Raw genomic sequence first — 23,570 nt, forward strand, 5'->3', positions numbered from 1 at the left:
TACAGTAGATGGTCTATTGCAAAGATTCCCCAAACATCGTTTGGGGTTGCAGCCTGGCACGTGCTGTATAGGACATCCATTTCCTGCACTACCCAAGACCATGCTCATTTAAGTTGTGGCTGTAGAAAGATTGGTCAGCACTGGTGTATTGCACATATACCTATATGATAATGTGGTTGTAATTGAGGACTATAGAGGTGATGATAATGAGGCAAATATTTAAAACATTTATCAAGTTACTTTAGAAAATACCCAAAATTTCCCCCCCCCCCCTGCTGTTCTCAGGCTAACTTGTTGGCCAGATAAAATTCAATCAAAGTGCTGCTGAATACCTGGACAAAATTAACTTGATAAAGATAATTGGCTAACTTTAGGGATGTACATTTATTTGAACTGACAGGAAAAACGTGAGATTTGGGGGGGGTTCATAAGTCATTAATAGCGTGTATTGTTTCAGAAAAGTGCACGTGTTTTCTGAAAGCATGTGCTCTTTGTGAAAGGGTGCAAACTAATAAAGATATAGCTCCCATAACAAAACAAAATATACAGTTCTCCCCCACATACACACCAAACTAAACACAGATTCCTGTAAATGATGGGAAATAATGCAAAATGAAAATTTTTGGGCTGCACTAGGGAGTTAGCTTTGCTGAATATTGACCACTGTGGTACTGTTATACATATAATAAGTGTAAGAAGGCTCTGTTCCTGTATAGGTAAATGAGCATTGCCAGTTTTAGAAACAAACCAGCTATCGAAAGTGTGTTCCATGAGTCCAGGCATAGTAGCTTATTTATAGCCAATCGGAAACAACTTGGAAAGATTTCCTATCATCTTTGCCTGACCTGTGTAGTAATGTGGCACTTCCCACTTGGTAGGCTGCAGAGAAATATGGGACGTTCTCATTGCATCCATATTAGATTCTGATTTGTGTGTATATGCTATTATGAGAGACTTGCTAACCTGAAATCAAATTAGAGTACAGGACATGCAGATTTGTCAAAATATAGTTTTGCTCATGCTCTAAAAATCCATAAAATTGTAAGTTTAAAACAATGGCCTCAGCTACTAAGGACCAAACAATGCACATATGTGCAGTGAGCAAAAAAGCATTGCAGACGCCCTCAATAGTTTCTTCTGTGTATACATACTGTCCTGTTCGGTTCTATCTAACAATACAGAACTATTCCATGTGGTATCACAGGTTTCCTGTTTTTCATTCTCTGTTGCACAATTTAGTACTCTTCAAAGAGCAATGGCTTAACCTCTAACAAGTGTTCTCTTTCTGATGTAGGTTATTTGTGCAAAATGCTCTGAATTTAAGCCACTTGCAGATAACAGAAGTCATAACCGGGTTTGCAAAGAGTGTTTCCTGTTACCATCATCTGTTCCAAATAGCCCAGGACCTGAGGTTTCTGGTGAGCAAAAGAAAAAAACAACACTGGAGGTAATCTCACAGCCCAGCTGTAAAAAATTATGCAAATGGGTGCCTGGTAATAATGCAGAGCAGGGGTTCTCAATCCAGTCCTTGGCGCACACCTAGGCAGTCAAGTTTTCAGGATACCCACGAGAGAGATCTGCATGCCCTGCCTCCATTGTATGCAAAATTATCTCCTGCATATTCATTGTGGATATCCTGAAAACCTGACTGGCCAAGTATGTCCCGAGGACTGGGTTGAGAACTTCTGATCTAGAGGATAATTATATAACAAGTTGCCTATAGGTGATGACCAAGAAGGAACTTATTGTTAGCCTATTTCATAAGTTGCATAGGCAGCTTTATGCTTTTATTAAATTCTAGGGTCGAACTGACAGAAATCACAGCTAGATTGAAGCTGCAGACATTCATGCCTGTCAGGAGCAGGTGGAAATGTTAGCATGTAAAGTACACATCTACGTGTACATTTTATAAAACATACCTAAATCATGACTGCCCATGTTCCATGCACAGTCCATCCCTGAATACACCTACATGTGGGTCACATAAAGTTATGTGCCACCTTGAAACTGCACATGCTTTTATATGTACTACTACTATTACTACTACTACTACTATTATTATTTATCTTAGTAACATAATAAGTGATGGCAAATAAAGACCTGAATGTCCATCCAGTCTGCCTAACAGTCACATTCATTATCAATTCAAGATTAAATCAACAATGATCTTGATATTGTATACTTGATCATGGTCTTTCTTTGGTGTTTCTGGGACATAGACCATATAAGTCCGCCCAGCTCTGTCCTTACGTTCCAACTACTGGAGTTGCCATCAAAGCCCACTCCAGGCTATCCAAATCCATCTTGTCATTTGAATCCGTCTTATCATTTCTATAGCGTTACTACACGTACTCATATGTGTACACTCCAGGGTAATTTTATAAAAAGTCCTTTTGCTTGCGTACATGTAAGAAGTGTTTTCCAGAGTTGATAAGGTATAAGTAAGACAACATAACAAAACATTCAGATTCTTATACACCGCCATTATTCAATGCATTAGTTCAACACAGTTTACAAGAGAAAAGAGAAACTGGTACAACACTAGGAATTAAATAAAAGCTTTCAATATATTAAAAATTAACAATATTTAAGTTTTCAGTTTACCCTGGAACCTCTTTTAATCCAATTCTAAGCAAACATCACGTGAAAGAGTTCCTTTCTAAGATTGCTTGATAAGAAATAGAGTGTGTAGTTTTAAATTAAACCCAAGAAACAGAAGGAAAATTTTGTTGATGCAAACTTTTTTTGCGCCAAAAAATGGATCAACAGATTCATATAATCTGGTGCCAAACCATGAATAATTCTAAAAACAAATATCAATAGTTTAAATTGTAGGCAGGCTTTTATAGGTAGCCAGTGCAACTTACTCAAGAGGGGTGGCTCTATCATTTTGTTTTGCTCCAAAAATCGTACACAGAGCAGTATTTTGTAGTATTTAACTCCCCACATATAAGACATTACAATAATCCAAGTGCAATATGATAAGAGATTGTAACATTAATTTAAACTGGTCATCTAAAATATATTTATATGCCCAAGAAAGAATTCACAATGAAAAAAGTTTTCTTTATCAGTGAATTAATCTGAATTCTCCCAGGTTACAAGTGGTAACAACATCCAACAGCAGTGCTGGGATAGAACTGTTCTGTCGGATCTTAAACTTAGTGTAATGTGCTGAGCATATGGGGCCCTTCCCATATGCATTGGTCTTCTTGGCTTCTCAGTTAGTACCAAATCTCAAGGCGGTGAGGTGGGATTGTGTGCTTTATCAATCTTTCTAACTATAGAAAATGCCTGTTACCGGTGAGCAGGGTCACTTTTTCTGTAAACAGGCAAGACTGAGTTTGGCATACAAGTAGGTGACTCCAAGGCTTAGAACAGTTCAGCCTTAAATTGTTTTGCCTTTTGAACAGCTCATACAGTCGAATGGTAGAGTTGCTAACTTATAGGGACAGATTGGTCAGCACTGCATGACTAGAGGCAATGTTCTGTGCTGAAGCCTAATCCAACAATATTGTGCAATGAAAGTAGGAAGAGAGGATCATGTAACTGATTTGCAGGTGGTGTGCAGTGAGGCAGATTTTAGGTGAGTCACTGTGACTGCAGTAGCTGTAATCTGATTAGATGACATTAGAGCTGGCAGGAATGTCTGCTTTTTCATAGCATAATTGTGTACAAGAAGCCAACTTGTTTCCTATCTTTTTTTTTTTTTTTGGAACTGGTATACCTGTTTATTTAGAATTCAACGGAACAAAAAGCCATGTTATTTTTGTTCTGCAAAATTCTATTCTTTTCAATCTTGAGGATTTGAATATCCTTTGACAGAAGATAGGAAGCACTGTTTTGTCATTTAAGTGGAAAAGTATGGCAGCTTTAGGCAAGAGCTTGGGAATGTTAATATATGGCCTAGCTTTAAGGCTACCACTGGAATAGTGATGGCCAAAGCTATGCAGCCTAAAACAACTGAAAAAGTACTGACTAGGCCAAACAACAAGTAAATGATTTAATATTTGAGAATCTGCAAAGAGCAGGTCTGAATAATGACTTCTGACACAAATTGGTACAATTTTTAAATCAAATATAGCATCTGTAATGAAAGATCAGATGAATAAAATGGAGCTTATTAGTTTTGGTATACAATGATACAGAGGTAATACAGAGTTCATGAGAAAGGTATGAAAAGTATTGCAGCCGGAAGATGTGAAACTGTTATCTCAACGCTTCCCAAAACATGTTGATAATTAGCAGTAGCTGAGAACGGAAGGAGTTGGGTACATCAGATAGCAGATCGCATGGGAAAGTATGATCTCAGAAAGTGAGAAATATTAGGAGCTAGGTATCTCACCATTCACTTCTATGGAGAAGATAGAGTATAAAAGAGGGGAGATTTTGGCTTAGTTTGAGAGTCCTCTCCAAAGCTTCTGTCAGACGGCGAAGCCCTGTGCGGCTGAAACCAGAATCTGATGTCTGTATTTGTATCAACTTGAAGACTTGTGTTTGGGTAAGAAATAAAATGTACCTATCTATCTAAACCTATCTCTGTCTCTATTTTTATTGATTCTATCTTCTCTTTACCTTACATTTAGCCTACCAGGTAGATCAAATACAAGTGACACTCAGTCTTTGCAGAAACTTAGACAGATGTTTAATAAGATTTATGTGGGAACATAAATGGTGAAAACAGGATGCATCTGAAGAAAACTTTTGATGGAGTTCGGTGTTATTGTGATGTTGGAAAATAATCCACAGGAGCATGATAAATGCACAGTGCACTGAAGTATACCCAATTTGAAGACCAAGCAGATAAAGATGGTATAGCTGCTGTAGTATAATCATAGGAAAACATGTGATACGTTCATGGCCATTAGTAGAGCACCAGATTGAAAATCTGTTCCATGTGTAAGCATACATTCTGTGGTGGAATGTTTCTGAGGCAGCTATGAAGATGCCCTTGGATGGGCTGTGCAACACTGAGAGCAGAGACTAGAGACTGCTCAATATCCAGGTTGTAAAGGCTAGAGACTTCAGGTATGGATGAAGACAGCCCTCCTGCTGAGTCACTAGTCCTAGAAATTGAAGTAGTTTCATGAGGAGTTAGATCTGCTAACCTTTCGAGAAGAGGGAACCAGTTATATTGAGACGGCTGCATATCATGATTCTTGGGCTTTGTTGGAACCTGTGCAGAATTCTTATTATGAGAGAGATTGTAGGATAAGTATGGAGAAATAATCAAGTCCATGGAATTGCCACTGCATCTGAAGCTAAATGTAAGGGGGAAGGAAGAACGGAATAGTAGAGAGAAAGCTTTGCATTTTTCTCACTGGTATAAAAAAAAAAGTCAATCTGAGACTTCCCCACTTCTCAAAAAAGGAAGTCGAGAGTCACATTGAGGGACCGTTCGTGAGAATAAAGCACCTTTGAGATCCCACTGTGAAGGTTGCATTTTTAGATAAGCTAAGGGGATGGCCTGGACAGCTGCAGCGAAGTGCCTAGCATTCGTAAGTTCACTTTGACCATGACTGTATGGTACAAAATGGGCCAGGAGCATCCCCTGGAAGAAGCGGTCTGGACTCAACAGTGCCTGATATTCAAAACTGACCAACTTCTGTAAATTACTAAAGACTCATCTCTTTGAAAAGATATACCACAAAGATCAAAACATGTAAAAATCTCCAAATATACGCAGAAACTTCGTAACGTGTCTAATGTCTTATAATGTATTCTGCTATACCACTATCTGTATTCCTAATGTATGTTAATGTGTTCTGTAATACCATTATCTAACATTTCATGACCATGTAACCCAAAATCCTCTGTAAAACCAAATGTATATCCTCTTCTCATTTCCAGTATCCATGATGTATTGTAAGCCACATTGAGCCTGCAAAGAGGTGGGGAAAACGTGGGATACAAATGCAACAAATAAATAAATAAAATATTTAACCTGCCAGGAATGGCTCCTGGCTGGTTAAATACCATTTTATCACCTAGCCACAGATATTCAGCGGGAGGTAACTGGTTATCTCTCGCTGAATATCTGCGATTACCAGCTATATCGTGTGACATAGCTGGTTAGGTGCAGATATTCAGTGCCAAACTGGCTATGTTTAATGGTTAAAATAGACTGTGTAAATAGCAGGCCTATCTTTAACTGCTAAGCACTTAACCAGTGAGAGATGAATATCGGCTTAACCGGTTAAGTTGCCATGGTCAAAAATGAAACCAGATATTCAATGCCGGTCATTGGAAACAGCCCAACATTGAATATCCGGGTTTAATGCCAGTTGCAGAAGCAAAAACACTGCCCGCTGCCGACTGAGGGAGGGGGGCAGGAGAATATACTGTCCAAGACTATTCCTGTAAACTAAGTGATGTTGGTTAGATGAAGTTTGTATTTCTGAAAGCTGATAATGATTAGAGACTGAATAGCAATTATTTTCTCCAGAACATAGTAAAATGATGTAGATAGAGACCTGCATGGTCTACCCAACAAGGTGGCCAGAGCTGGAACAATTGAGGCCTGCAAGTCTTACTGAGCTACTAGAAGCCAGTCATCTGGTTATCCTATATAATAATTCTCACCTCCAGCGTTCTGAGGCTGCCTGGAACCGTGTCTTCCGCTGCAGGTGGTCTGCTTCATGGAGTAGATAAAACTGACGTCACCAGTCCGACGCACAGCAAGTAACCGCGAGCCAGCAAACAGCGACCCAGGCAGGGTCCTCTCCCTGCCTACATCACCAGCCCAACACCAAGCAACACACCATGACCCAGCCAGCAGCCAACAGCGACCCAGGCAGGGGGAGGAGTGTTTCCCTACTCCTCCCCCTGCCTAGGAATCGCTCGAGACTGCCTGCCAACCACCCGCGCACACTAACCGCCCTCAAAAAACCGCCACCGCCCTCCCTCTCCAAGTCCGGATGCGGATGCCTCGGGTGAAGCCGTCAGGTCAAGAATGCGGACCGCAATGCGCAGAAGGTGAGAAGCGCTGGGAATGCAACAAAGGGGCCCCGGATCTCTCGGTGAACTGGCTGCGGCGAGGAGGCGACGAAGCGGGCCCTGTTAGAGGCAAACATGCAAGAGGAGCGGGAGATCCGCAGGCTGGAGAAGAGCCTGCGGTTGCATAAGCAGCAGAATAAGAGCATTTTGCCCAGGATGGACTGGATTATATTCTGGGTGCGTTGGAGCCTGGAACTGCTGACTCTGCCCTATACGAGAGTGAGGAGGAGACAGAGGAAGCTGGCACCCAGGACACTGCCGGCAGCGATCACAAGGAGGGCCAAAGTGACTCGGGGGAGGGAGTGGAGGAAGACAACGATACCGATGAAACGCATGATCCCCAGGAACAGCAGAGTGATCCCAAGGAGTCTGGAGGAGAACTACAAGATCAGCTAAATAGCAGGACTAAAGACTCCTCTAGAGAGGGGAAGGTATGATGGCTCAAAGACACATCTCTCTCTGTCTCACACTCACTCACACACACACACACACAATGCTTCACATTGTCGTTTTTAAATTGTTGTTCCATCTGAAACAAGTCTAAAGCTGTTTGAACTGCATAGACAGTGCCTTAAAATGTGAAGGACACAAGGAGGGGGGGAGACAGACAGACCCTGCAACTGTGAGGGAGGGAGGGGGGACCCTGCAACTGTGAGGGAGGACCCTGCAACTGGGAGGGAGGGAGGGAGGGGGGAGCCTGCAACTGGGAGGGAGGGAAGGGGGGGAGCCTGCAACTGGGAGAGAGGGAGGACCCTGCAACCGGGAAAAAGGGAGACAGACAAGGGACCCCCCTGCAACTGGGAGACAGACGGGGGGGGGGGGGACAACCCTGGAACTGGGAGGGAGGGGGACCCTGGCACATACTCTCATTGTCACACACACACTCGCACCCAGTCTCACTCTCTCTCTGTCACACACACACACTCGCACATTCACTCTCTCTCACACAGTCACTCTCACACACACGCTCTCTCAAACATACACACTCCGAGGAAAACCTTGCTAGCGCCTGTTTCCTTTAAAACAGAAACGGGTCTTTTTTACTAGTAAAAATACTAAATGGCTTCACTTATGAAGGATTCAGCTGCCAGCATGAGGCACTTGGAGAACACCCTAGGGACCAACAAAAGGCTGAGGGGAAGAACTTTCTACTGGAAATGGCTGGATTAAAGAGTATATCTGAGATTATACTTGTACAAAGGGTGGATTAGAATACGAATATATGTATCCTTTAGATCCAGTCTTTGTTAAGCAGAGTAAGAACATAAGAATAGCCATACTGGGTCAGACCAATGGTCCATCTAGCCCAGTATCCTGCTTTCAGTAGTGACCAATCAGGTCACAAGTATCTGGCAAAAACCTAGATAGTAGCAAGATTCATGCTACTGATCCCAGTGACAAGCAGTGGCTTTCCTCATGTCTATCTCAATAGCGGACTGTCTTTTTTTTTTTTTTTTAATGAAAACAAGTGTTTTGAGTAGAAACCTTGATTACTCTTCTTTTGTGGGATAGGCTCTATGAATTTAGCTTTGAGAAGAAAATGGACTTCCTCTGGCAGCAAATTGAGATGTGCAGCTCCTGCTATATTTCCCCCTTTGCCATCACTGTACGTTCTGGTGTTTCACTATTTTTCAGTGCTGATCAGTCTGCAGATCACCCACCTGGTCATGAGGCAGTTAAATTCAGTGGGCTTACATATAAGCATACAGTTGTAATGAACCCCTCCGCCACCCCCACCCCCCCAAAAAAAATCTTAAAACCTCTCTTGGGTGCACAGAAATAAAGGTTAAGTAATATCCTTTTAATTGGATGATCTTCAGTAGATTTCTGGTTCAGCTATTAGGAGTTAAGACCCCCTTCGTCACTTCAGAGCAGAATGAACAACAAATGGCAATACTAGAAAATATCAGTGAATCATAAAAAGCAATGCAGTATTGGGGAGAAGTGGGAAGGTGGGGAAAGGTTTAAGGGTGATGAGAATGCAACAGGTAATAGAATTTTATGGCTTGCGTTGTGTTAGACAGCCCAGATCTTGCAGTCCTTCGTCATTACCTCTGAAATCTTTTGAAAGAAACAGAACAACTGAAAAAGAAAATTATCTCCAGCTCTATGGAATTCTTTACCACAGCCAGTCAGATTAGAAAAATCATACTTTTTTTTGTACAGCATTGAAAACCTATTACTATCAAATAGCTTTTGCCATCTAATGCTACTGCATTTTAGTGGGAAGCCTGCACAGGTTCCTAGATTATTGCAAGGGGGTATGGAGTTCCTAATTAAATTAATTTTTGTTTTATTATATGATTTGCTTTGTAAACTGTTCTGCTTTGCCTGGCATTTAGTGACAGTATAGCAAAATAAACAAATGAATTCCTTGTTACATACTTAAGCTCTTCAGAATACAAAATTGCTTTCCACCAGTGCTATACAGACATGAGCCTTTCACCCAGCCCTTAACTTTGGCAGTCCCTTACAGAGAAATGCTATAAACACACTCTGTGTTTAACCATTTATAGTTCCTTCCTTGAAAGGGGTAAGATATTCTATTGTTTCCAACAATAAATAAAATTATGAACTCAAAAGACACAAAAATGAAATGAGAGAGAAAGGATAATGATGGTTTAGAACACAATACTTGAAACAGAATGAGCAAAATTTTTAAGGTAATTAATTGGCAGTAAAAATAAGCAAAATCATCCAGGTTTTTTTTAAGCTCTTATCAAAAAATTGAAAAGCACTATTAAGGAAAGGGGGGAGTTATCAGCGTGGACTACCATTAAAGACTGGTTACTTTACCACAGGTACAATTTTATGCAATAAGACCTACTTACCAATAACCCAGGTTAATAGTAAAATAACTAATCTTAGCCCATGTTGATAACTTTCCCCTAAGCTTTTTGCATTCTTTACTATCAGGGGAGCTGTCCAGCTTTTGGTGCTGAACAACAATGAAATGCACCTAGGTTTGGCAGCCATTTTTGATTATTCAGTTATTTCTTTCTTTTTTTCTTGGGGAAATTTTGGTATTTGTAATGTTGTTTATCTAAGACATGGGATCAGTGGACTATAAATATATATGCCTGAATAAATATTTACATTATTGAAAAATTGCCCTACCTTGCCATATCAACCGTTATGGACCCAAGCAAACCAGTGCGTATAAAATGAGATGTAGAGGTTTAAAAGCAAAAATGTCATATCCTAAAAATAGCAAGGAAAAAGTGTATTGACCCTAAACAGAAAGGTGTTCTATGAATAAGGCCCAAAGAAAAATAGGGCCAAAATATACTCTTGTAGATATTTGAAGTAATCTAACTAGTACTGTGCTTTATACCTTATGCTTCCATTGATCTCATGGGCCCTGTGGTTATAATGTGCCCTGTGTGAGAAATATAAAACCTGGCAGGAGGATAGTGAAAAGAGCTGTACTGAAGTTTATTCACATCTATATTCATTTGCTAAATTTATTAGGTTAAGCTTGCTTACTCGTAAATACAGCCCAGCCCAGTTCTATACACTGCCATTCAAATATCTTCTGCTCCCAGGACTGGCCAGGACCAGGGATTTTGTGGAGGCAGTATTCATACCCTTGAGGGAATGCTACTGATCACAACATGGTGACACTTATTGGCTGGATGTAGGGCCCATGCTTTCAGGATTTTGGAAGACACCCTGGGGCATCACCCCAGTTGAGGATTCTTCCTGCAAGGATTTTGCTAAATGAATTGGGAGGCAATATAAAATAAAGAAGAAAATCTCAGCCTAGTTACAAATAGACATGACATTGTATTCTATCCCTGACCCTGGTTCTAATTAAGTGAGAAGCCTAAAAGAGCAGGAAGAAATGACTCTCTCACCCTCCCTTCCTGCCAAAAAAGAGAAGAACAAATGATTTTTAAAAATGTATCTTGTTCCTAGTACAACAGATTGCACAACGGAATTTTGTAATGTAGTCGATACTATATAAAGGTTGAAATGTTATAGCTTCATAGTTCCTTAGAGGATGTTCTGATATATCCTAGTCAGTTATATGTGTTTTAAACAGATCTGTACCGAGTAGCATATTTTACTATTTGGCCGAATACAAATAATGGGCATTGAGCTTAACATAATAAAAGAAGCAATGTGCAATCAAAGATCAAGTGTTTATTTCAGTAGGATTTAGTACAGCAGAGCCCTGGATATGTATTAGATCACTATTTGGCCAAATACGAATAATGTCGTGAGGACACTATTCAGGACCAAATCAAATCCGAATATTTGGCACAGCCCTAGCTGTAAATGCTTCTTTTTCTCACTTAGGCCCAGGTGCACAAAACCTAATAAGCCAGCAACATGGTTTATACACGGATTCTAGTCAGTTTAGTGAGCACAGAGTTCAGCGAGACATGCACAAAAGGGTTCTGTGAGTACATCTCGCCTTCGTCGCTGTCGTCGTACCTCTCCTACTCTTCTCCGTACTCTCTTACTCCTTCTCCTGCTCTCCGCTGGGGACATTAATCCCAATCCTGGTCCTCCACATCAGCTCTCATCCTATTTGTGCAGGTCACACCGTGATATCTCCAATCTAATTTCTGTTTCTCTCCTCCCCCCTCCTTCCCCGCCTTTCTCTTGCGCTCTGTGGAATGCCCGCTCTGTCTGTAACAAACTGTCCTACATCCATGACCTCTTTATCTCTCGTTCTCTCCATCTGCTTGCCCTAACTGAAACTTGGCTTTACCCTGAACACTCTGCTTCAGTTGCAGCCCTATGCCATTGAGGTTATCTTTTCTCCCATACTCCTCACCCAGTTGGCCGCGGAGGTGAGGTTGGGCTATTATTTTCACCCTCTTGTAGATTTCAACCTCTTCTTCTACCTCAGTCTCACTGTTTTTCTTCCTTCGAAGTCCACTCCATCCATCTATTTGCTCCTCTGCCTCTCCGAGTAGCAGTCATTTATCGACCCCCTGATAAGTCTCATTCCTCCTTTCTCACTGACTTTGATGCTTGGCTTTCCTTCTTTCTTGAACCTTCATCTCCTTCCCTCATTCTTGGGGATTTTAACATTCATGCTAATGATCCCTCGGACTCTTATGCTTCGCAGTTTCTTACTTTAACATCCTCTTTCAATCTTCAACTGTGCTCCACTGCCCCCACTCACAGAACGGCCACTGTCTTGATCTTATCCTCTCCTCTAACTGCTCACTCTCCAGTTTCTGTGCCTCAACTCTTCCCCTCTCTGACCATCATCTGATAACTTTCACACTTAAACACCCTCCTCCCCAGTCCCGTCCAATCTTAACCAATACATTTAGGAATCTTCAGGCTATTGACCCTTCTATTCTGTCCTCCAATGTTTCAAATCTCTACCACTATGTTATCCAAGTCTGTCAATGAGGCTGTCTCTTCCTATAATACTATTCTCTCCTCTGCTCTGGATACTCTCGCTCCTCTCATTCCCTGTTCTGTAAAACGTACCAAACCCCAACCTTGGCTGACCTCTAGAATCCACTACCTACGTTCCTGTGCCCGCTCTGCCGAACGCCTTTGGCTGAAATCCCGTGCCCATGCTGACTTCATACATTTCAAATTCTTGCTGACTTCCTTCCAGTCTGCTCTTTTACTTGCCAAACAGGACTATTACATCCAGTTGACTAATTCTCTTGGCTCAAACCCTCGTTGTCTCTTTGCCACACTGAACTCTCTCCTCAAAGTGCCTTCAGCTCCAACCCCCCCTTCACTTTCCCCCCAGACTCTGGCTGAGTTCTTTCATGATAAGGTTCACAAGATTAAACTTGAATTCTCAACCAGGTCACCTCCACCTCTCCTTCCCTTAGTCCATTCTCTCAACCCTCCAACCCCTGCCTCCTTTTCTTCCTTTTGTGAAATCACTGAAGAGGAAACTACACATCTTCTTTCCTCTTCGAAACTAACTACCTGTTCCTCTAATCCTATTCCCACCCATCTACTTAACACTATCTCTCCTACTGTCATCCCGTTTATCTGTCATATCCTCAATCTTTCACTGTCCACTGCGACTGTTCCTGATGCCTTCCAACATGCCGTAGTCACACCACTCCTTAAAAAACCTTCATTGGACCCTACCTGTCCTTCCAACTATCGCCCCATCTGTAGGGGTATTTCCCTGTGATCTTACATAAGCTGGTCTTGGCCTATACAAGCCTATGACATCTTGGTACAATAAGATGGCTGCTGCAACCCTCTGACCTGCACATCTCTGTGTCAGCAAGATCCAGCTTCAGCTTGTGGAAAATCACTGACAGGCTTGCTGAAGCCAAGGACATTCTGAGGCATATTTTCAAAGCACTTGGGAGGCTAAGTTCCATAGGTTTCTATGGAACTTTGGGAGGCTAAGTGCTTTGAAAATGAGCTTGTCTGTGTTCCAACCATCCCCCTTCTATCTCTGAGAAGCTGGGAAGGGAGTCATACTCATGGTGCCAGAAGTTACCATCTCCAAGGTCACAAAACAAAGAACTCTTCTTGCCCATGCACTGGACTGTACGTGATCATAATTGGTCCAGGCTATCACCCGACCGGGAGGTCTGGAAGAACGCGGGAAGAGTGGGAGAAGTTAGTTAGTCGGAGACCCTTGGAGGAGGAGTACCTGGTAAGGACCTGAGAAATCCAGCAAGGCTCGGGGTGAGCCAGAGACAGTATGATACCAACCTTGTGACCTGCATAACTGGTGCAAATACCTGTGGCAGAGATATTGGCTCTGAGAACCAATGGAGAGATGGAAACCTGCTTGCTTGCTGAGAAAGACCTGCACTACATCTAAGACACAGACAGCTGAGAGAGCGTCTTTGGGAAAATCAGCTCCGGTCTCATCTGCAGCCGTCATCAGGACAGCGTGGTGAGATCACAGTGATATATTTCCTAGTCTGGGGTTAGGCAGTGGTTTTATCTAAGTACGACTGGTTTATGTCAGCTCTTGGTCAGGGAAAGCTGCTAATGTGTATTTTGCATAAGATGTGATAAGTTTTCATAAGGATCATTAGGATATCGTGTACTGTTCTAATCATTACTGTACGTAGTCTCAGGATAATCAGAGTGTAGTTAGACAATATATTTTGTTAGTGTGCATATCAGTAAGAGATATTATATTGCATATAAGCTATTGCAGAGTGTTTCTATTTTTCTACCTATAATAAATAATAATAATATCATCTGTGACGTGGCTTCTGTTCTTTGGCGGGGAACAAAACACTGGCAGGGTGCCAGCACCAAGGTTCCTGTATAATATACCCCTAGGCTGAGCTAGGAACCTTGTAATAAGTATTATCAGGGAATAATTATTGTCATAATTATTTATTTACACCCTACACATCTCCCTCCTCCCTTTCCTATCCAAGATACTTGAACATGCTGTTCACTGCCGTTGCCTTGACTTTCTTTCATCTCAAGCTATTCTTGATCCACTTCAATCTGGCTTTCGCCCCCTTCATTCAACTGAAACAACGCTTGCTAAAGTCTCCAATGATCTGTTCCTAGCCAGATCCAAAGTCTATTCAATCCACATCCTTCTCGATCTATCTGCTGCTTTTGACACTGTTGATCACAGCCTACTCCTTGATACGCTGTCCTCACTTGGATTTCAGGGCTCTGTTCTTTCCTGGTTTTCTTCTTATCTCTCTCAGCGTACCTTTAGTGTATACTATAGTGGATCCTCTTCTACTTCTATCCCACTGTCAGTTGGTGTACCTCAGGGATATGTCCTGGGACATCTTCTCTTCTCCATCTATACTTCTTCCCTCGGTACTCTGATCTCATCCCATGGTTTTCAGTATCATCTTTATGCTGATGACTCCCAGATCTACCTCTCCACACCAGAAATCTCAGCTGAAACCCAGGCCAAAGTATCAGCCTGCCTGTCTGACATTGCTGCCTGGATGTCTCAGCGCCATCTGAAACTAACCATGACCAAGACTGAACTTCTTATCTTTCCCCCTAAACCAACCTCTCCTCCTCCCCCATTCTCTATTTCTGTGGATAACACTCTCATCCTTCCTATCTCATCAGCTTGTAATCTTGGGGTCATCTTCGACTCCTCCCTCTTCTTCTCTGCACATATTCAACAGACTGCTAAAACCTGTCGTTTCTTTCTCTATACTATCACCAAAATTCGCCCTTTCCTTTCTGAGCACATTACCAGAACCCTCATTCACGCTTTTATCACCTCTCGCTTAGACTATTGCAATTTGCTTCTCTCTCCTCTTCAATCTGTTCAAAATTCTGCCAGGGTCGTTATGCTCATATTAGCCCTCTCCTCAAGTCACTTCACTGGCTTCCTATCCGTTTCCGCAGACAGTTCAAACTCCTCTTATTGACCTATAAGTGCATTCACTCTGCAGCTCCTCAGTACCTCTCCACTCTCATCTCTTCCTACATTCCTCCCCGGGAACTCCGTTCACTGGGTAAATCTCTCTCATCTGCACCCTTCTCCTCCACCGCTAACTCCAGACTCCGTTCCTTTTATCTTGCTGCACCATATGCCTGGAATAGACTTCCTGAGCTGGTACGTCAAGCTCCATCTCTGGGCGTCTTCAAATCTAAGCTAAAAGCCCACCTTTTTGATGCTGCTTTTAACTCCTAACCCTTATTTCACTTATTCAGAACCCTTATTTTATCACCCTCACCTTAATATTCCTTTATCTCTTGTTTGTCCTGTTTGTCATAATTAGATTGTAAGCTCTGTTGAGCAGGGACTGTCTCTTCATGTTCAAGTGTACAGCGCTGCGCATGTCTAGTAGCGCTATAGAAATGATAAGTAGTAGCTCTTTTCCTGTCACAGTAGCAGCTAATGAAAATTGTATGCAGAGTTATTATAATGAGCTAATTGCTGAACAAGTGTGCATGCAAAGTGATACATCAGTTTTACGAGCGATGTACACAAGCAGCCCCTACCTTTTACTGTGAAAAATTTGACGGGAGGTCTCAACAGTTCTTCATTGTCACAAGTAGGAGAAGGGGAGAGTATTCTAGGTACGTCACAGTCCTGAAGGCCAGACCAAGAATGAGGGCCTGGTTTTGGTTAACCTTGAAGAAAAGACTAGTGCATGCTGAGATTCTGGCCCCTGTCAGGGGCAGGGCTGCAGGAAGATTATAATTGAATTCCAAGAGACTATTTCTTAAGCTTAACAAGCCTGTGAAGAGAACAGGATTCATCATTCTTTTGAATACAAATAGTTTCGCTCATGCTGCTACATATCCATACAAGCTAACTGAGTCTGCCAGTGAGTTTAGCAGCATGTATGCTACAGCAAGCTACAAGTGGGACTTGTCAACTTAATTTTTGAGTTGCGTGTTGCAAATATCTGAAAGGCCTGTGCAAGGCATGGGATTGTGTTGCTGCCTGAGGAGAAACACAGTGAGAGAAACAATGCTAGGTTTGACGGTAAGGAATTGTCAGTGTGGTGATTCCAATCACTGGACTTAGTCTGAGCACAGGAGCTGCTCTGTCATAGCAGTACAGTAAGTGTTTAATTGTAAGTACCATTTAAGTGGGTCTGTTTACCTCATTTATTTCTATATGTGGTACATATTTTGGTCACAGCCAAAAAGGAGAAGTGGCCTAGTGGTTAGAACACTAGACTGTGAATCGGGGAAGCCAGGGTTCAACTCATGCAAATGCTCTTCAAGACCTTAGGCAAGTCTTTTGTCTCAGGGGAGGAAAAAAAACTTTATAAATAAGTTGTCTCGGGCAGAGAATATGTACAGTACCTGAATGTAACCCACCTTTTTCCATGTGGTACTGATCTCTGGTATAATATTTACATTACTGCTGGAACATGTCTTTCTTCTTATATTCTCCATTCCATCCAGTTTTACTAAGTTAGAAGCAAGCAGTCACTGTAATTGCTATTCTGAAATTACAGTGAGAAGATGAAATTCAAACATTACATCCTCTGAATACCATGGCACAATAGCTACTCTATGATGAATATCTTAGTATGCAAATGGTGACCATTGAGCATTTAGGGTTTCAGCTTGGTACTGGTGAATTTCGTAAATCTCTAAAGACATACCTCTTCGACAAGGCATACCACAACGCTCAATAATTGTAACTGCAACACATCACCACTCTACCTTATATTCCAATTGGTTTCTTTCTATGCCTGTCTGCTTAATTTTTATTATGTCAACCTATTCTCTATGTAACACCAAATGTAACTTTCTGGAATGGCGAATGCCATAACAGAACATTGTAAGCCACACTGAGCCTGCAAATAGTTGGGAAAATGTGGGATACAAATGCAACAAATAAATAAATTGTTACAAAAACAAAAACTTTTCTGTTGAAATTACAGCATATCCAATTTTCTTTCCTACAGAAGCAAAACTTATTAGCACCTGAAGACAGCCTTTTCTGCAGCAATCTTCTATACCTTGACAAGGGGAAGACTTGGCAGAAAGTATGGGTGACCGTTCCTAGGAATGAGCCTCTAGTGCTCTATCTCCAAGGATGCAACCAGGTAAAAACAACTTTTGCCAAAGTATCATTCAGCAGCAGTATAGTCTGTCTCTGACAGATCAAGGGAGGTAAAAACATATATGAATTTCAGATTTTAGGTCTCCTGCTCTATCAGGACACTTTATGAGTTGGTAAATAAATGCTCAAAAAGACAGTAGCAGCAAATGGCGCACACAGTAATTTTCTAAGGAATTTCTATATAATAGAACATATTCTATTGGGCCCAATATTCAAAGAAAGCTGAGATCCTAAAGTTTAGGAGCTTAAAAATTATTGGCCTTGTTGATCTGGTTTCAGAGTTCATTGTATTTTATTACTGTTTAATAAAGACTTCATATAAATTAAAAAAAAAAATTATTGGCCTGATAGTCAAAGCAATTTAGCTCGGTCGGGGCTAGCCACTAATGTTCGGCAGCACTTAACCAGTTAAGTGTCGTTGAATATTGCAGTTAGTGCCAAACTCAAAGCCAGCTATGTTGGGGCATTCCCAGGGTGGATTCAGCCCTTAAGGAGGAGATTCTATATATGACGCCCAAAAAAAATTGGCGCTGAAATCAGTGCCAACTAAGCATATTCTATAATCGGCATCTAGATTTAGGTGCTGATTATAGAATACGCTTAGTTGATATTTCAGCACCTAAATCTGCGTGCATCCATTTACACCAACTAAAACGTGGCGTAAATCACATAGGTTTAGGCACACTGGGTCATATTCTATAACTAGGCGTCTACATTTGAAATGCCCATAACCATGCCCCTTTTTGCCTACATGTGTTAAATGTTTGGCACACATTACAGAATACGCTTATTTATTTATTTATTTATTTATTTATTTATTGCATTTATACCCCACATTTTCCCACCTTTTTGCAGGCTCAATGTGGCTTACAGAGTAGGTTATGATAAAGTCAATACATGATTTACATACAGTTGATCATAAGCTGAGGTATAAGAGGATTTAGATGGACAGGTGTTAGGTAAGGTCCTATGAGAGGTGTTTTTGGTGTACTTGGGTGGTTTAAGGAATGATTTGTTTCATTGAGGATGACTTTTGTAGGCTTTGTTGAAGAGGTGTGTTTTCAAAGCTTTGCGGAAGCTGGTTAGATTGTTCATGGTTTTCAGGGTCTTGGGTAACGCTTAGCAAGTTATGTGCCTAAATTCTCATCACTGCCACTTAGTGCTCATTATTGCTTGTTAAGTGCTATCTAAGCGCACTATATAGAATCCGGAGGTAAGCGGACAGGTTTACTGCATAAATGGGACCACATAAACGTTTGTCGTATTTTCTGTGGTAACCCATAACCACTTAAGTAATGAATATTTACTTAAGCTGCTGTGTGTTAGCCAGCTTAAAAATAATTATTGAAAGCTGAAGCCCACACAGCTCCTGGCTTTGAATATCCAGGAATAACGCCATCAGCTGTGAGCAAAACACGAACCACCAATGGCTGAATATCGGATCCTATACCTATAAAATTTAGGTCTGCCATTCATTTACCTAGGTTTATGAGGCCAATTTATGAAAATCAGTGCTAAGCTCCTATTGTCCCCCCACCCCCATCCTGTAGCCACAAACTTTTTATGCTCCAAAATCTAAGAATGTAGTGACGTTTTGAGTGAAAATTTAAGCACTTGGCTCTAGTAAATTTTCAAAGAGACCAGTTTACAAGAGCATAACTCTCAAGTTAGGCACATAAATCCTAAGCAACTCGCTTAACCATCCTTTACTCCAGGTACAAAAAACTTGCTGTGAACGCACTTACCCCTGGATTCTATATAGTGCACTTAGATTTAGTCGCGAAAATCGGCGTGGATTCTATAACACCTCATGTAACTTAATTGGCTTAATAAGCTAATGAGCGCTGATATCAGCACTTAATGAGCCATAATGAGCACTGCCACTGATTAGAATTTAGGTGCACAACTCACTAAGTTGGAGTGGAGGAGTGGCCTATTGGTTAGAGCACTGGTCTTGCAATCCAGAGGTGGCTGGTTCAAATCCCACTGCTGCTCCTTGTGATCTTGGGCAAGTCACTTAACCCTCCACTGCCTCAGGTACAAAGTTAGTTTGTGAGCTCTCTTGGGACAGAGAAATATCCAGTGTACTTGAATGTAACTCATCTTGAGCTACTACTGAAAAAGGTGTGAGCAAAATCTAAATAAAATAAATAAGTGTATTCTGTAACAATGAGCACCAAACTCTAATGCGCATGGGCAATAAAGAGTGTGTTTATTGATGGGGAAATGGGTGCTTAGTTATAGAATATGGCCCATATGCTTAAATCTATGCACCAGGATTTACACCATGTTTTAGTTGGTGTAAATGGATGGGCGCAGATTTAGGTGCTGAAATATCAACTAAGTGTATTTTATAATTGGCACCTAAATCTAGATGCCGATTATAGAATGCACATAGCTGGCACTGATTTCAGCACCAAGGTGCCATATATAGAATCTCCTTCGTAGGGGCCCTTTTACTAAGCTGTGGTAGGCACTAGCGTGTGCCTACCGTGCGCCAAAAAGCACTGCTGTGGGATGTGCTGAGGCTTCCTTTGGTAACATAGTAAATGACGGCAGGTAAAGACCTGAACAGTCCATCCAGTCTGCCCAACAAGAGGAGTGGCCTAGTGGTTAGGGTGGTGGACTTTGGTCCTGAGGAACTGAGTTCAATTCCCACTTCAGGCACAGGCAGCTCCTTGTGACTCTGGGCAAGTCACATAACCCTCCATTGCCCCATGTAAGCCGCATTGAGCCTGCTATGAGTGGGAAAGCGCAGGGTACAAATGTAACAACAACAAAAAAAAAAAGATAAACTCATTTTACATGGTATGTGATACTTTAAATATATACCTGAGTTTGATTTGTCCTTGCCATTCTCAGGGCACAGACCGTAGAGGTCTGCCCAGCACTGTTCTTGTACTAAGTTCTGAAGCTAACGTCGAAGCCACTTAAAAAAAGTTACACTCCCGCCCATCCCTATCCATTCACGATCAGGGCATAGACCGTAGAAGTCTGCCCAGCACTATTCTTGTACTAAAAGTTCTGAAGATTCTGGAATCCTAAAGAGTTACAAGATTCTGGAATCCCAGTTAGCAGTAACATTCCATGTAGAACCCCAAAGAGTAACTTACTAACATAGTAAATGACATCAGATAAAGACCTGTACGGTCCATCCAGTCTTCCCAACAAGATAAACTCATTTTACATGGTATGTGATACTTTATGTGTATACCTGAGTTTAATTTGTCCTTGCCTTTCTCAGGACACAGACCTTAGAAGTCTGCCTAGCACTGTTCTTGTACTAAGTTCTGGAGCTAACGTTGAAGCCCCTTAAAACTTACACTCCAGCCCATCCCTATCTATTCAGTCACGATCAGGGCAACGACCGTAAAAGTCTGCCCAGCTCCCGTTTTGTTTCCCAATTACCGGCGTCGCCACCCAATCTCCGCTAATATTCCATGGTACCATTCCTTCTAAACAGGATTCCTTTTTGTTTATCATACATATGTTTGATTTGCATTACCGTTTTCATTACCGTATTCTGACGATCAGCATGCACTAATCCCACACTAGAAATAGTTTTCATTTTTTGGTACTGGAGGCATGCTGCCCTTTCTGCCCAGAAATAACTGCTTATTCACATTTATTCTGGGCAATTCTATAAACTCATATACATACGTTTCTCTGACTAAAACAGAGGTGTGCCCAGGGCTAGGATGGGGTTTGCATATATTATACAATAAACCTGGAACTTTGTGCATGTATTTCTCATTAGTACAGTTTTGAAAGGGCAAGTGTCCACATACTTTCCCTTTTTAAAACTGTCTTAAGTTATGTGCATATGACATGGTCTGTAGGATCATGAGGCTAATTTTATGTTTTCAAAGCATTGTTTTCCCATAAACATGTAGTTTCACCCAAAATCTGTAATAAATAGGTCCCCTATTGCTAAAAAGAAAAAAAAGTAGTCAAAAGCTCATATCGTTTGGAATATATTCTAGCTGAAATATCATTAATGTTCTTTCTGTAACATGTATCTCTAAAACTGCTGAAAAAAAATCTCCCAAAACAGACTTATTGAGAGAGCATAGTTTTAATTATAAACTTTTTAAATGGGAGGTAGTAAGATATTTACAGAGAGTAATCTAGGATAAAGGGCTCTTACTGAAAATGGTCTACCCTCAGATATGGTCTAAAAATACACATGAGTTTACATAAAGGGGTCCATCTAAGTTCTTCCACCTATATTCCTGCCAGCGGGGGTGCTGATTCGATATCCCATTTTATTTTTGTGCAGATTATAGCAATGTGAACAAGTACATCATTTGCAAAAGTAACATTAAAGGCTATCGCAGCATATGTTCAACAAGTAGAAAATCTAAACAGGCAAATAATAGAAAGAGCCCTCAAGTCCACAATATAATAGAGGCAGAGTAGCATATAGGGAGAAAAAACAAGAAGAAAGTTTTCAAAAGAAGAAATATAGAAACAAGGTTAAATTAATGACTCCAAAATTTCCTTAGGCAGAGATTCAGAGCACACTTTATTTATTTATTTATTTATTTATTTATTTATTAGTTAGTTAGGTACCTTTGTATCCCACATTTTCCTACCTATTCGTAGGCTCAATGTGGCTTACATAAGTACATAAGTAATGCCACACTGGGAAAGGACCAACGGTCCATCGAGCCCAGCATCCTGTCCACGACAGCGGCCAATCCAGGCCAAGGGCACCTGACAAGCTTCCCAATCGTACAAACATTCTATACATGTTATTCCTGGAATTGTGGATTTTTCCCAAGTCCATTTAGTAGCGGTTTATGGACTTGTCCTTTAAGAAACCGTCTAACCCCTTTTTAAACTCTGCTAAGCTAACCGCCTTCACCACGTTCTCCGGCAACAAATTCCAGAGTTTAATTATGCGTTGGGAAGAAAATGTTTCTCCTATTTGTTTTAAATGTACTACACTGTAGTTTCATCGCATGCCCCTAGTCCTAGTATTTTTGGAAAGCGTGAACAGACGCTTCACATCCACCTGTTCCACTCCACTCATTATTTTATATACCTCTATCATGTCTCCCCTCAGCCGTCTCTTCTTCAAACTGAAAAGCCCTAGCCTCCTTAGTCTTTCTTCATAGGGAAGTCGTCCCATCCCCACTATCATTTTAGTCGCCCTTCGCTGCACCTTTTCCAATTCTACTATATCTTTCTTGAGATGCGGCGACCAGAACTGAACACAATACTCAAGGTGCGGTCCCACCATGGAGCGATACAACGGCATTATAAGATCCTCACACCTGTTTTCCATACATTTCCTAATAGTACCGGAGAGGCGTTTGCAGACTCCATACAGTTTGTATCGGCGCAATATTACAATTTCAATAGCGAGTGCCAGACTTGTTCTGCAGGACTCCAGAGGACCTGCCTGCCCCTAGCAATTGAAAATACAATATTGAAGCACCCCACCACCAGTATCAATGTGGTTGGAGGACTCCTGCACAGCGTAGAAGAAACATTTGTTATATAGTTTGTACAATTTTGGCCACAGGATGTGACGGCATTTAGGTCGATAGAGGAAGGCAGCACATATGCGCTCAGTTTTCAGGTACATGTACACTGTTTTCCAGGGCTGCATTTTGAATAAAACTTTTAATCATGTGATTAAAGGTAAGTTATTTATATAGCTTTAATCATGCAATTAATCACAATTACAAATCTTAATCAAAATGCAGCCTTAAAATATTAAAGAATAAAAAGTAATAAAAAGATAAGAAATACAAATTGAAAAATTACAAATTAAGGGCCCTGTTTAGTAAGCCGCTCTGTAGGCGCGCTATTGAAAGAGACACCCATTATATTCCTAAGGGCGTCTCTAGCATTAGCGCATGTTAATTTTTAGCGCACCCTAAAATGTTTGTGTGCCTACAGCACTGCTTAGTAATCAGGGCCCTAAAGAATCTAAAACAGCATGCAGAATAGCTATAAATAGCCTTACAGTTTTCACAGTCTACTTCAGAAATGCAGCCCTACTATCTTCCTTTCCTTCCCTGTCCCCATTCTGCCTCCCACACAAACAGGTGCAAGTCTATGGACCAGTACTTAC

The 23,570-nt window shown here is 41.3% G+C and overlaps 1 protein-coding gene across 1 annotated transcript in view; it reads left to right on the forward strand.

The window, feature by feature from the left end:
• Window positions 1-23,570, forward strand: part of FGD3 (FYVE, RhoGEF and PH domain containing 3) — a 279,110-nt gene that overhangs the window by 246,473 nt on the left and 9,067 nt on the right. The window contains exons 17-18 of the mRNA XM_030206131.1: window positions 1,295-1,447; window positions 17,328-17,468. Coding sequence (XP_030061991.1) covers window positions 1,295-1,447; window positions 17,328-17,468 — 294 coding nt within the window. The remainder of the gene's footprint in view (window positions 1-1,294; window positions 1,448-17,327; window positions 17,469-23,570) is intronic.

The sequence above is a fragment of the Microcaecilia unicolor genome, chromosome 6 (assembly GCF_901765095.1).
Source record: "Microcaecilia unicolor chromosome 6, aMicUni1.1, whole genome shotgun sequence".
Classification (NCBI taxonomy): domain Eukaryota; kingdom Metazoa; phylum Chordata; class Amphibia; order Gymnophiona; family Siphonopidae; genus Microcaecilia; species Microcaecilia unicolor.